Below are 14,569 nucleotides of genomic sequence, written 5' to 3' on the forward strand. Positions count from 1 at the left end.
AGTGCATTAAAAATAAGATTCATATATTTTTCTACCACATACTCATGGTGAATAATAATAAATTTTACCTGGCACATATTTCATAAAGCTCCAGATTATGACTTACACATATTTGTAACTCCAGTTAAAGGAGAGAAACCAAATGACAGAGTGTATTTAAAGAAAAACTCCCAAACTCTAAACATAAACTATACTTTCAACTCTTTTTATTTGGATATTATTATTTCCTTAACTGAATATTTCTAGGCAGAGCACAACTTATACAGACATATGTAATTATTGTATTTATTCTTATACCTCAACTGCCATTTCTCTGGTTCAAATTGTCATCATTTCTTATTTTGAAGCCATCATCATTTCTGCTACCCTCCCACACCCAACCTTATTCCATGCTCTGTTCCCCTGGCAGGCATAATAATACTCAGAGTAAAAGGCAAGTTTTTAGTTTCTGACATCGGCTTAACATTTTTCCTTTCTTCATGTTGGTGCCATTATATGCTTCATTCTTCATAGAAATTTTTCTATAGTCACTTCCTCTGCCTGGAGTTGTCTTCTCTTATGGGATTTACTTGAATTGATTCTCATAGACTTTAGATTTTTGCATAAATAAAACATTTTTTCTCCTATCTTAATAGCACATTTCATTATTTTGCTATAACCAAATATTTTCTTGGAAGTATGTTTTACCCCCTGAAAATTTTTACTTTTTTAGTTTCTTTCCCATAACTTCTAAGCTTCATGATGATAAGGATAATAATATATTTTTTTAAAAACTACTAAACTTTAGCACAGCCCCCAATCATGTTTAGGCACTCAATATTTAATGAATGAATGATTCCTTATTATTCTTGCAGCCCATCATAATGAGGAAACAAATGTGTAGAGTACAAAGGTCCTTTAATAGACTTGGTTGGTTAAATTTCTTAATATATCTGACTTCCTTTATTTCATTTTTAAAAGCCACCTTCCAGATCACAAAATGTTTGACTCTCCCAAAATGCTTGCTTTTTGCTTTAAAATTTTTCTGTAACTCCAAGGACTTCAACAATTAAGTCCATGCCCCATTACTTCATAATATGGTCCAAATAATTTATTTTCTCATTTCTGTAGTGTTTTTCTAACCAATATGTGCCCCCCCCCACAAATTTTGCTGCTCAAATATTGTCTATGCATTAAAAAGTCATGACATTTACATAGCTTCTCTCTATTATAAAGAGCTACTTTCCTCTCAAAGTTTTAAGTATCCCCTTCATCTAGCCAAATGTATCTCCACGTTCATAATAAAGATTTCTACAAGAGCATTAACAAGATTGTATTGTAGTAAATAATTGCACTATTTGTTCCCATGATATCATAAAGTATCTGATCACCAGGCCCAGGCTAGGATCCAGGCCTGTTTTCTCTCTGTATCCTATCAATTTGTAATCTGTGGTTACTTTATATTCCTTAATTTCAAGTTTCTCATATATTGATTTCAATACTGTCTCTCCCTTTGGTCTTTTGGGATTGACAAAGTTTTCGCAGTATGTTTGTTAAGAACTTGATATCATCTCATATTCCTTTTCCATCAGGAATTCTTATCTATTTGTAAATTTCAATCATCTTTACTTTTGCCTTGCTTATTTTTTGCCTTAAATTTCTTTATAGCCTTTTATGACTTCTTAAATTGTATCTGCATTTCAAACTAAATATTGCTCTTTATAAAACATACTAGATAATCTCCTAGATTGAGCTTTAGAAAAAAAAGCCACAATATTCTTTAAAAATATATATTGGCAAATTGAACACCAATAAAAAATAAATTTAGAAAAAAAATAGAAATTGAACTCCAATTAAAAAAAAAAAAACATTGGGGGCAGCCCCGGTGGCTCAGTGGTTTAGCACTGCCTGCAGCCCAAAGGGTGATCTGGACCCTGGATCCAGTCTCACATCAGTCTCTCTGCATGCTGCCTGCTTCTCCCTCTGCCTGTGTCTCTGCCACTCTCTCTCTCTCACTCTCTCTCTCTTTGTCTCTGTGTCTCTATGAATAAATAAATAAAATCTTTTTTAAAAAAATACATATTGGTAGACAGGTACTCCTCATTCTATGCTACATTGTTTTTGTAGCCTCAGGAGAAAGAGATATAATTTTATTTATAACCAAAGTCTTATTTTTCATAAATACACAGTTTGTATTTGTAAGACTGAAATCTATTGGTATTCTAAGAATAACAAATCCAAAGATAAACTGTTCTGTTTATTGTTACAAATATATTTTTAGCAATTTGTCTAATTCTGAAATTTTATTGATAAAAATGTTCCTGCTTTATTTGTGATCTTAATAAATACATGTGACTTTTTTGACATAATGTATATGATTATATAATCATAATAAACACAATCTGTGTATTGCGATTATACATTATAATCATAATGTATATGATTATATAATCATAATAAATGCAATCTGTGGATTGCATGTGTAAGTAAAGACTTTTTTATTAAGGCAATAACACTTAACATGTTATCTAATGATCTTAAGTTTTTAAGTTTACAATGTAAAATTGCTAATTATACACATGAGGCTCTTTAGCAGATCTCCATCACTAATTCACCTTGCATACATGAAACTTTTAGCCATTTTATACAATTTTACATACATTTTTACATCTCCCTGCAATGGTAACTTTTCTATTATACAATAAGTACCCAGCAGTCTTCTTGTGGCTGACTCCAGATGCACAAATTGTTACTTTTAGTCAGCTGGATATGTTGATGGTGGCAGAATGAGAGGTCCAGCAGCTTAACTGACAGCTTCTTGATATTGGTTCCAAAGCTATTGTGGTCTGAAGAAATAGAGATGGGAACGATTATGAGATATGTGTTATTATATTATTACAACCTATTACTAGGTAAGTATAATTTTTTATCTTTTAATTACACAGAATTACTGAGATATTCTGATTTCTCCTTTCCTTCCACCTTATTTCATACATACTTACCTCATACTCTCTTAGATTTTTTAGCTATTTCTAAATCCTTCTTAAATAATAGAACATTGTTATTTTGCCTTCTTTACTCCAAGTAATGTAGAGTAAAATGGATTTAATTATTTATAAAACTTTTTAAACTTCCTGTTTTATTTTTATGTTACTTTGCTTTGCTATTTGATATCATTTTATGATTTACATTTATGATACAACAGAACAAGACTCTTGTGGCTTACTCTGATATTGGTATACTCTGCAGTGTCTGTATTGGCAGTTATAACAGCTCTTCCAGAAAATGTTATAAGTGGAATAAAGAGATATTTCTTCCCGCCTGATAGGGTCCTGCAGGAGCACCACCCCTATGTATCCTTTGACTGGATCTGTTCTAACTTGTGGATCAAAACTGGGGTGCAGGCATATTTTATGGCCAAGTAAGATATCTTCTTGGGCAAGGACTTCTGAAATGTCAGAGTGCAAATGCTTCCTAAAGGAATAAAAAAGTGCAGAATAACATAGGGAAATTAGACTGAGAAAAACACTTCATTAAATTTCCATTTAAGCTGAAATGTCTTTGTTAATATAAGGCTTTTTCTTACTTAGCAATGTAATCCAACAAATTTCTACTTACATTCCTGTAAAATGATGCTCTACATTACACACTGAATAGTATTTGACTTTTAGAACTTCAGGCTTCCTTTTTAATATATTATTTTCCAAAGACAAAAGTCCCTTGAATGCATCAACATCCAATGCAAATACAATTAATTTTGACAAAATATAAGATGTATACATAATTATTATCTCTTTCTCATGAGTCTAGCCATACTTACAGTTTACTCAGACAGCTGACTGTGGAGAGGATCCACCACTGACTCAGAATAATGCCCTGGCATGTTTCAGCCATAGACACTAACCATGGGATGTTGCTGGACGCTGTCAATGGGGCAATCGTTGAGGTCAATGAGCTTAACCACTGCTTTTGAGAATTGGGAACTAAAAGGCCAGATAGGGAGGGGAAGACGTAAATATAACATGAAAAACATCTGGTTGAATGATTAATGAGATTTATCATCCTACCTTTTCTCTGTTTAAGATGGGAAATAGAATATAGAGAAGAATGAGAAAAGTAAATAATAGTGACAAAATGTAAGAATAGATGAAAAGTAGTACGAAATGAAAAAAGAAGTAGGAAAGCATGAAAAAGAAGTAGGAAGAAGGATAAACATCAAGGAGAAAACAAAGTATTTCAAAAGGTTAAGGAAAAACAAAAATATTTTCCCAAGTAAGAGAAACAAGAGGAGAAAGAAATCCCAATCATTTGTAACTTACCACCACAGCAGTGAAAAAACAACCCCCAAAACTGGTAGAAGCAAAGTGGAGATCTCATCATGGCTCAAGTGGATTTGAATGCAAGATAGGGTTCTAGTTGAATAGCTGCCAGGGTTGAGACTGAAATGATAGCATATAGAATGTCTGACATCATAATTACTACTTATGAGATAGCTGTCTACTTCTATTATGATCAGCCAACTAGAAGTGTTACATGTAACAAATTTATTCAAGTTAAATGTATTCAGGGTCCTAAATGAGAAAAGCATGCAGCCAAGAATGCTTTATCCAGAAAGCTTCTCATTCAGAATAGAATGAGAGATAAAGAGCTTCCAAGATAGGCAGAAACTGAAAGAATATGTGACCACCAAGCCAGCTCTGCAAGAAATACTAAGGGGGATATATAGAATAGGAATAGAAAGAGGAAGCCCAAGGGAACAATCCACAAAAACAGGGACGGAATAGACATCATGATGACACTAAATTCATATCTTTCAATAGTAACACTGAACATGAATGGGCTTAATGACCCCATCAAAAGGCATAGGGTTTCAGACTGGATAAAAAAGCAAGACCCATCTATTTACTGTCTTTTAAATGTAAAACAACCTTTATTTAGTTCAGTGTTAACTTTCATTTTTAGAGTGGGACAATGGAATTCCCATTCCCACATCTTGTAACAAATATAATGCATTTGGCATTACCATGTAGCTTTATTATCTGCTAACTATACATAGAAATTAAAAGAATTAGACCTATATGATGTAACACAGAAAGAAGTTTATGAAATATTGAAATATTGATAAATAGTGGTTTATAATAACTTATACATCAATATAGAAAATCACTGAAATTACAATTTTAGAAAATTATCTCAAGAGCTACATATACTTCTCTCTGGTGACAATCTAGGACAAAGATCAATAATTAATAAATATTTACCTAATCTCTTGTATGGAGTGTGCCATAAATTAAACATATAAATCTCAGGAAAGGAAGACTTGGGTTTTCAGTTCAGTGGAAGAATGTACTGGATCAGATTAGTTTCTGCAAGACTGGACATAAAATATAAAATCAATTATATACAACTAAATATTTCATGTGTTAGGGGTCATGAGATACCAGTGAAATCAGCATCATGTTGTTATCTGAGCTCATTCTATCATTCTGCAATTTGGCTACCTCAATTCCATCCTACAAATGACAGAAAAGTGCTTTCTACTTACCATGTCCTGGTTCAAAAAGCAAAAAAATAGTACTCAGAGTGGTTTTTCATTAATTTCCATGGCAACTCCATTGTTTCTTTTCTCTTCATTTTACTACTCTGTGAAAGGCACTACTCTAATAATTTAAGCTATCCATTGAAAGATGAATGGATAAAGAAGATGTGGTATATGTATACAATGGAATATTACTCAGCCATTAGAAATGACAAATACCCACTATTTGCTTCGATATGGAGGGACCTGGAGGGTATTATGCTGGGTGAAATAAGTCGATTGGAAAAGGACAAATATTATATGGTATCATTCATTTGGGGAATATAAAAATTAGTGAAAGGGAATAAAGGGAAAGAAAAGAAAATGAGTGAAAATATAAGTGAGGGTGACAAAACATGAGAAACACCTAACTCTGGGAAATTAACAAGGAGTAGTGGAAGAGGAGGTGGGCGGGGGGTTTGGGTGACTGGGTGATGGGCACTGAGGGGGCACTTGGTGGGATAAGCACTGGGTATTATGTTATATGTTGGCAAATTGAACTCCAACAAAAAATTTTTTTAATTTTTTAAAAAATAATAATTTGATCTATGTGTCTGTTTTTGTGCTAGTACCACACTCTCTTGATGACCACAGCTTTGTAGTACAACCTGAAATTTGGCCTTGTACCCAGCTATGGTTTTCTTTTTTAATATTCCCCTGGCTATTCGGGGTCTTTTCTGATTTCACACAGATCTTAAGATCATTTGTTCCAACTCTCTGAAGAAAGTCCATGGTATTTTGATAGGGATTGCATTAAATGTGTAAATTGCCCTGGGTAGTATTGACATTTTCACAATCTTAATTCTTCCAATCCATGAGCAGGGAATATTTTTCCATCTCTTTGTGTCTTCCTCAATTTCTTTCAGAAGTCTTCTGTAGTTCTTAGGGTATATACCCTTTACTTCTTTGGTTAGGTTTATTCCTAGGTATCTTATGCTTTGGGGTACAATTGTCAATGGGATTGACTGCTTAATTTCTCTTTCTTTAGTCATTGTTAGTGTATAGAAATGCCACTGACTTCTGGGCATTGATTTTGTATCCTGCCACACTGCCAAATTGCTGTATGAGTTCTAGCAATTTTGGGGTGGAGTCTTTTGGGTTTCCTATATACAGTATAATGTCATCTGCAAAGAGGGAGAGATTGACTTCTTCTTTGCCAATTTGAATGCCTTTATTTCTTTTGTTGTCTGATTGCTGAGGCTAGGACTTCTAGTACTGTGTTGAATAGCAGTGGTGAGAGGGCTAGTATTCAATATCTATCTATAAAGAGCTTATTAAACTCAACAGCAAATAAACTAACAATCCAGTAATGAAATGGGCAAAATACATGAACAGAAATTTCACCAAAGAAAATGCTCCACATCACTTGCCATCAGGGAACTACAAATCAAAACTACAATGAGATACCACCTCACACCAGTGAGAAAGAGGAAAATTAACAAGACAGGCAACAACAAATGTTGGAGAGGATATGGAGAAAAGGGAAACCTCTTGCACTGTTTGTGGGAATGTGAACTGGTACAGCCTCTCTGGAATACTGCATGGAGGTTACTCAAAGGGATAAAAATGGAGCTATCCTATGGCCCAGCAATTGCACTACTGAGGATTTACCCCAAAGATACAGATGTAATGAAACACCAGGACACCTATACCCCAACGTTTTTAGCACAATGTCCACAAGAACCAAACTGTGGAAGGAGCATCAGTGTCCATAGAAAGATGAATGGATAAAGAAGATGTAGTCTATATATACAATGGGATATTACTCAGCCATCAGAAAAGCCAAATACTCATCATTTGCTTTGACTGGATTGAACTGGAGGGCATAATGTTGAGTAAAGTAAGACAATCGGAGGACATAATTATATGGTTTCACTCAAATGGAGAATATAAAAAATAGTGAAAAGGCTTATAGGGGAAAGGAGAGAAAATGAGTGGGAAAAATAAAAGAGGGTGACAAAACATGAGAGACTCCTAACTCTGGGAAAAGAACACGGGTAGTGGAAGGGGAATTGGGTGGGTGGATGAGGTGACTGTGACAGGTACTGAGGGGGGCTCTTGAGGGGTTAGTTAGTGGGTGTCATACTATATGTTGGCAAATTGGAACTCCAATAAAAAAAGTACAAAAAAATATGTATTTTTCTTTATACATATATATATAACTAAAGTAAAATAAAAAAGAAGTACTGAGTGAAGATGTGGTTTATGTATACAATGGAATATTACTCAGCCATTAGAAATGACAAATACCCACCATTTGCTTCAACATAGATGGAACTGGAGGGTATTATGCTGAGTGAAATAAGTCAATCGGAGAAGGACAAACATTATATGTTCTCATTCATTTGGGGAATATAAATAATAGTGAAAGGGAATTGAAGGGAAGGGAGAAGAAATGGGTAGGAAATATCAGAAAGGGAGAGAGAACATAAAGACTCCTAACTCTGGGAAACAAACTAGGGGTGGTGGAAGGGCAGGAGGGTGGGGGATGGGTGTGACTGGGTGGCAGGCACTGAGAGGGGCACTTGATGGGATGAGCACTGGGTGTTATTCTCTATGTTGGCAAATTGAACACCTATAAAAATAAATTTATTATTAAAAAAATAAAAAATAAAATATACATTCATAAAAAAAGAAGTAATGAGGAGGCACACAGTGAGGTACCAAGGGCTTAGCATAATGGTTTTTTTTTTTTTTTTTTAGCATAATGGTTTTTATCTTGCAAATATAGCCACTATTTTTTTTAATTTTTATTTATTTATATAGTCAGAGAGAGAGAGAGAGGCAGAGACACAGGCAGAGGAAGAAGCAGGCTCCATGCACCGGGAGCCCGAAGCGGAATTCGATCCTGGGTCTCCAGGATCGCGCCGGGGGCCAAAGGCAGGCGCCAAACCGCTGCACCACCAAGGGATCCCTATAGCCACTATTTTACACCACTATGTCTGTTAAACTGCAAAATGTCCCAAAACCCAGGGTTTCAGGAAGTATAACACAGACATTCAATTAACCCAGCTTTTTTGGCTTCTGTACAATGCTTAGCAAGCATTTAGGGTTCAACAGAAAATGTCAACAGGATGTGGTTTATGCCTTTATTGACCTATCCCTGAGCTTACTCGGGGCTGTGATATTTTGGAGTGCATGAGCCCTATTGCAGCCACCAGCTTTTAATAAAGATTCCTCAATTTAGCCTTTTGACTATGGCACCCAACTGTGAAACTCACTGCTTTAGATATAACGGAGGAAGGAAATGTATTTACTAATGTCAGAACTTGTGCTGAAGGGGCAGAAATCTTTAGGAGATTTCTCCAACAACAAAAAAGCTGGCATGTGCCATTTTCCTGATGCTCTGAATCTAGATACCCAGATACATGCATGAATCAATGAAAATAATCCCCACTCAGCCTATTAACACCACCTGCCCTTTTTGCCTGTGCTCTTGGGGATCCACCCCATACAAACTACCCCACTCAACAAGTGCCCATTTACATTAGCTCTTGTCCCAATACATACTTCAAGGAACCCTTCAAGGAACAGGAATTCATGCAACTCCATGTGAATACTGCTATATGGTTATGGGTATATAACTCATTGTATGTGACAGCATACAAACTGTGTATACAGTTCAGAAAAAGTGCCAAGGATAGGCAACCGGTGTGACCCAAATACAAGTACATGTTGGTTCCACACCACTCATTAACAGCACAGGGACCAAACTCTGCCCAGTGCAACACCCTTTTTGAACTTGGCCATGGCAACTTATTGCAAGATATATCTATGAAGACAAGGGAAACAAAAGCAAAAATGAATTATTGGGACTTCATCAAGATAAGGAGCTTCTGCACAGCAAAAGAAACAGTCAACAAAACTAAAAGACAACCTACAGAATGGGAGAAGATATTTGCAAATGACATATTATATAAAGGGTTAGTGTTCAAGATCTATAAAGACTTTATTAAACTCAACAGCAAAGAAACAAACTGTCCAACCATGAAATGGGCAAAAGACATGAACAGAAATTTCACCAAAGAAGACATAGACATGGCCAACAAGCTCATGAGAAAATGCTCCACATCACTTGCCATCAGGAAACTACAAATCAAAACCACAATGAGATACCACCTCACACCAGTGAGAATGGTGAAAATGTTGGAGAGGATGTGGAGAAAGGGGAACACTCTTGCGTTGTTGGTGGGAATGTGAACTGGTACAGCCACTCTGGAAAACTATGTAGAGTTTCCTCAAAGCATTAAAAATAGAGCTACCCTATGACCCAGCAGTTGTACTGCTGGGGATTTACCCAAAAGATACATATGCAGTGAAATGCTGGGACACCTGCACCCCAATGTTTATAGCAGCAATGTCCACAATAGCCAAACTGTGGCTATATAAAATTTGCAGGCCAGAAGTGAGTGGCATGGTTTATTGATAGTACTGAAACAGAGGACAGGGTGGGATGGGGAAAACTTGCAAAGAACAATTTATCCATCAGTGCTTTCACTCAGAATAGAGGGAGAAAGATAGTTTTCATGACAATAGCTAAAGAAGTTCATTGTGACTAAATTAATCATTTTTAAAGATTTATTTATTCATAAAAGAACAGACTGAGAGAGAGAGGCAGAGAATAGGCAGAGGGAGAAGCAGACTCCTGGCAGGGACCCTGATGCGGGACTCTATCCCAGATCCCAGGATCACGTCCTGAGCCAAAGGCAGGAGCCCAACTGCTGAGCCACCCAGGCATCCTGAAACTAAACTAGTCTTATAAGAAACTTTTAGATAAAAATAAAAAGAGAGTAAAAATAAAGGAAAATTAAAAAATTTTAAAAAAGAAGTGTACATCAGAAGAGGTTAGAGAATCAATTTGTACTTAGCAATAAAAGGCTCATTTGATGAATAAATAAATAAATAAATAAATGGCAAAATATACATACCTATCAGTAATTACTTTGACTGTCATTGGATTGAACACTTCAATAAAAAGACATGCAGATGTACTATATGTTATCTAATTGAATTAATTAAAAGACCTGCCTATATGCTGTGTACAGGAGAATCACTTCAGCCCTAAAGACACATGCAGGTAAAAGTGAAGGAATGGAAAACCATTCACAATATAAATGGAAGAGAAAGGAAAGCTGGAATATCAATATTACATTAGACAAAACAGTCTTTAAAGTAAGGCCAGAAGAGACAAAGATGGGAGCAGCTAAATACATAAGCCACCATTTGCAGACATAAAGGAAGAAATTAGTGCTAATACAATAAATCTAATGACACACTGAATGAGATGGATCTAACATATACATTCAGAACATCCATTCAAAACAACAGAACACACATTCTTTTTACACACATGGAACAGTTCTCAGAATACATCAGTTGTTAAGTCTCAAAACAAGTCTCAATAAATTCAATAAGATTGTAATCATAAAATCAGATGCATCTTTTCTGATCACAATACTGTTAAATTAGGGATCCCTGGGTGGCGCAGCGGTTTGGCGCCTGCCTTTGGCCCAGGGCGCGATCCTGGAGACCCGGGATCGAATCCCACGTCGGGCTCCCGGTGCATGGAGCCTGCTTCTCCCTCTGCCAGTGTCTCTGCCTCTCTCTCTCTCTCTCTCTCTCTGTGACTATCATGAATAAATAAATAAAATCTTAAAAAAAAAACAATACTGTTAAATTAGAAATCAATGACAAGGAATAAAAGGGAAATAACATTTAAGATACAAGTCTTTTTGAGGGAGCAAGGATGATGGGGTAGGAGGAGGACCCTAGGCTTGTCTTTTCCCTCCAACATAACTGGATAGCTATCAAATCATTCTTTTTTTTTTTTTTCAAATCATTCTTAAACCCAAGAAATTGACCCAAGAACTGAAAGAATACCACAAGTAGAGGGAGGGAAGAAGGTACCCCAAGGAAAGTACGAAGTGCAGAGATGTGGTTTAGGGGAAAAATAGACTATTGGTCTATTGGTACTTTGAAGGAGAGGGAACTATGGTCAGAAAAATGAAAGAGAGAAAGAGGACCACACAGAGAAATGCACAAGCATAACATTACCCCAAAGCCATTGGCTTAGAAAATGAGTGGAATTGATTTCTGTAAAGTTTTGCAACCAGCAAGTCTTGAAGAACAGATATTTATTTATTTATTTATTTACTTATTTATTTATTTATTATTTATTTATATATTTATCCATTCATTCATTTTACTTTATTTTTTTAATAATAAATTTATTTTTATTGGTGTTCAATTTGCCAACATACAGAATAACACCCACTGCTCATCCCATCAAGTGCCCCCCTCAGAGCCTGCCACCCAGTCACCCCCACCTCCTGCCCCCCTCCCCATCCACCATCCCTAGTTCGTTTCTCAGAGTTAGGAGTCTTCCATGTTCTGTCTCCCTTTCTGATATTTCCTACCCATTTCTTCTTCCTTCCCCTCTATTCCCTTTCACTATTATTTATATTCCCCAAATGAATGAGAACATACACTGTTTGTCCTTCTCCGATTGACTTACTTCACTCAGCATAATACCCTCCAGTTCCATCCACCTTGAAGCAAATGGTGGGTATTTGTCGTTTCTAATGGCTGAGTAATATTCCATTGTATACATAAACCACATCTTCTTTATCCATTCATCTTTTGATGGGCCCTGAGGCTCCTTCCACAGTTTGGCTATTGTGAACATTGCTGGTATAAACATCTGGGTGCAGGTGTCCTGGCGTTTCATTGCATCTGTATCTTTGGGGTAAATCCCCAACAGTGCAATTGCTGGGTCATAGGGCAGGTCTATTTTTAACTCTTTGAGGAACCTCCACACAGTTTTCCAAAGTGGCTGCACCAGTTCACATTCTCACCAACAGTGTAAGAGGGTTCCCCTTTCTCCACATCCTCTCCAACATTTGTTGTTTCCTGCCTTGTTAATTTTCCCCATTCTCACTGGTGTGAGGTGGTATCTCATTGTGGTTTTGATTCGTATTTCCCTGATGGCAAGTGATGCAGAGCATTTTCTCCTGTGCTTGTTGGCCATGTCTATGTCTTCCTCTGTGAGATTTCTATTCATGTCTTTTGCCCATTTCATGATTGTTTCTTTGCTGTTGAGTTTAATAAGTTCTTTATAGATCTTGGAAACTAGCCCTTTATCTGATACGTCATTTGCAAATATCTTCTCCCATTCTGTAGGTTGTCTTTTTGTTTTGTTGACTGTATCCTTTGCTGTGCCAAAGCTTCTTATCTTGATGAAGTCCCAATAGTTCATTTTTGCTTTTGTTTCTTTTGCTTTCGTGGATGTATCTTGCAAGAAATTACTGTGGCTGAGTTCAGAAAGGGTGTGGCCTGTAGGATTTTGATGGAATCTTGTCTCACATTTAGATCTTTCATCGATTTTGAGTTTATCTTTGTGTATGGCACAAGAGAGTGGTCAAGTTTCCTTCTGCATGTGGATGGCCAATTTCCCCTGCACCATTGATTGAAGAGATTGTCTTTCTTCCAGTGGATAGTCTTTCCTCCTTTGTTGAATATTCCTTGACCATAAAGTTGAGGGTCCACTTCTGGATTCTCTGTTCTGTTCCATTGATCTATGTGCCAGTACCACACTGTCTGGAATACCACAGCTTTGTAGTACAACCTGAAATCTGGCATTGTGATGCCCCCAGCTATGGTTTTCTTGTGTGAAATCAGAAAAGACCCTGAATAGCCAGGGGAATTTTAAAAAATAAAACCATTCATTCATTTTAAAGGTTTTATTTATTCATTCATCAGATACAGAGAAGGAGAGAGGCAGAGACCCAGGCAGAGGGAGAAGGAGGCTCCATGCAGGGAGCCCAGTGTTGGACTGGATCCTGGAACTCTAGGATCATGCCCTGATCAGAAGGCAGTAGCTCAACCATTACACCACTCACGTGTCCTGAAGACTGGACTTTTAAAGGTGAGTAAGAGGAGATCCCTGGGTAGCTCAGCTTAGTGCCTTCCTTTGGCCCAGGGCGCGATCCTAGAGTCCTGGGGTGAGTCCCACTTTGGGCTCCTGGCATGGAGCCTGCTTCTCCCTCTGCCTGTGTCTCTGCCTCTCTCTCTCTCTGTCTATCATGAATAAATAAAAAATTTAAAGGTTTCCTCTTTCTCTGCATCCTCTCCAACAAATTCCTGCCTTGCTAATTTTCCCCATTCTCACTGGTGTGAGGTGGTATCTCATTGTGGTTTTTGATTTGTAGTTTCCTGTTGGCAAGTAATGCGGAGCATTTTCTCATGTGCTTGTTGGCCATGTCTATGTCTTCCTCTGTGAGATTTCTGTTCATGTCTTTTGCCTATTTCATGATTGGATGGTTTGTTACTTCGCTGCTGAATTTAATAAGTTCTTTAATATAGCTCTTTATCTGATACGTCATTTGCAACTATCATCTTCCATTTAGTAGTTTGTCTTTTTTGTTTTGTTGACTGTATCCTTTGCTGTGCCAAAGCTTCTTATCTTGATGAAGTCCCAATAGTTCAATTTTGCTTTTGTTTCTTTTGCCTTCATGGATGTATCTTGCAAGAATGTGCCGTGGCCAAGTTGAAAAGTGTGTTGCCTGTGTTCTCCTCTAGGATTTTGATGGAATCTTGTCTCACATTTAGATCTTTCATCCATTTTGAGTTTATCTTTGTGTATAGTATAAGAGAATGGTCTAGTTTCATTTTTCTGAAACTAGACCATTGGATGTCCAAATTTGATGTCCAATTTTCCCAGCACCATTGATTGAAGAGACTGTCTTTTTTCCAGCGGATAGTCTTTCCTGCTTTGTCAAATATTATTTGACCACAAAGTTGAGGGTCCACTTCTGGATTCTCTATTCTGTTCCATTGATCTATGTGTCTGTGTTTGTGCCAGTACCACACTGTCTTGATGACCACAGCTTTGTAGTACAACCTGAAATCCTGCATTGTGATGCTCCCAGCTATGGTTTTCTTTTTCAATATTCCCTTGGCTATTTGGGGTCTTTTATGATTCCACACAAATCTTAAGATAATTTTTTCCAACTC

The 14,569-nt window shown here is 36.7% G+C and overlaps 1 protein-coding gene across 4 annotated transcripts in view; it reads right to left on the bottom strand.

Annotated features, from left to right (window-relative positions):
* The window catches only part of LOC144309396 (serine protease 53-like), a 43,287-nt gene extending 38,867 nt beyond the window's left edge, over positions 1-4,420 (bottom strand). For 3 of the 4 annotated variants that reach the window (XM_077890469.1, XM_077890470.1, XM_077890468.1), the window contains exons 1-4: positions 4,299-4,420; positions 3,800-3,962; positions 3,206-3,453; positions 2,689-2,825 (exon numbers count right to left, since the gene is read on the bottom strand). In XM_077890469.1, the coding sequence (XP_077746595.1) occupies positions 2,689-2,825; positions 3,206-3,453; positions 3,800-3,962; positions 4,299-4,359 (609 nt within the window). In that variant the 5' untranslated portion in view covers positions 4,360-4,420. The remainder of the gene's footprint in view (positions 1-2,688; positions 2,826-3,205; positions 3,454-3,799; positions 3,963-4,298) is intronic. The other variant, XM_077890471.1, reaches the window with a different exon arrangement.
* Positions 4,421-14,569: the final 10,149 nt, after the last annotated feature.

Source organism: Canis aureus, chromosome Y (genome assembly GCF_053574225.1).
Source record: "Canis aureus isolate CA01 chromosome Y, VMU_Caureus_v.1.0, whole genome shotgun sequence".
Lineage (NCBI taxonomy): Eukaryota > Metazoa > Chordata > Mammalia > Carnivora > Canidae > Canis > Canis aureus.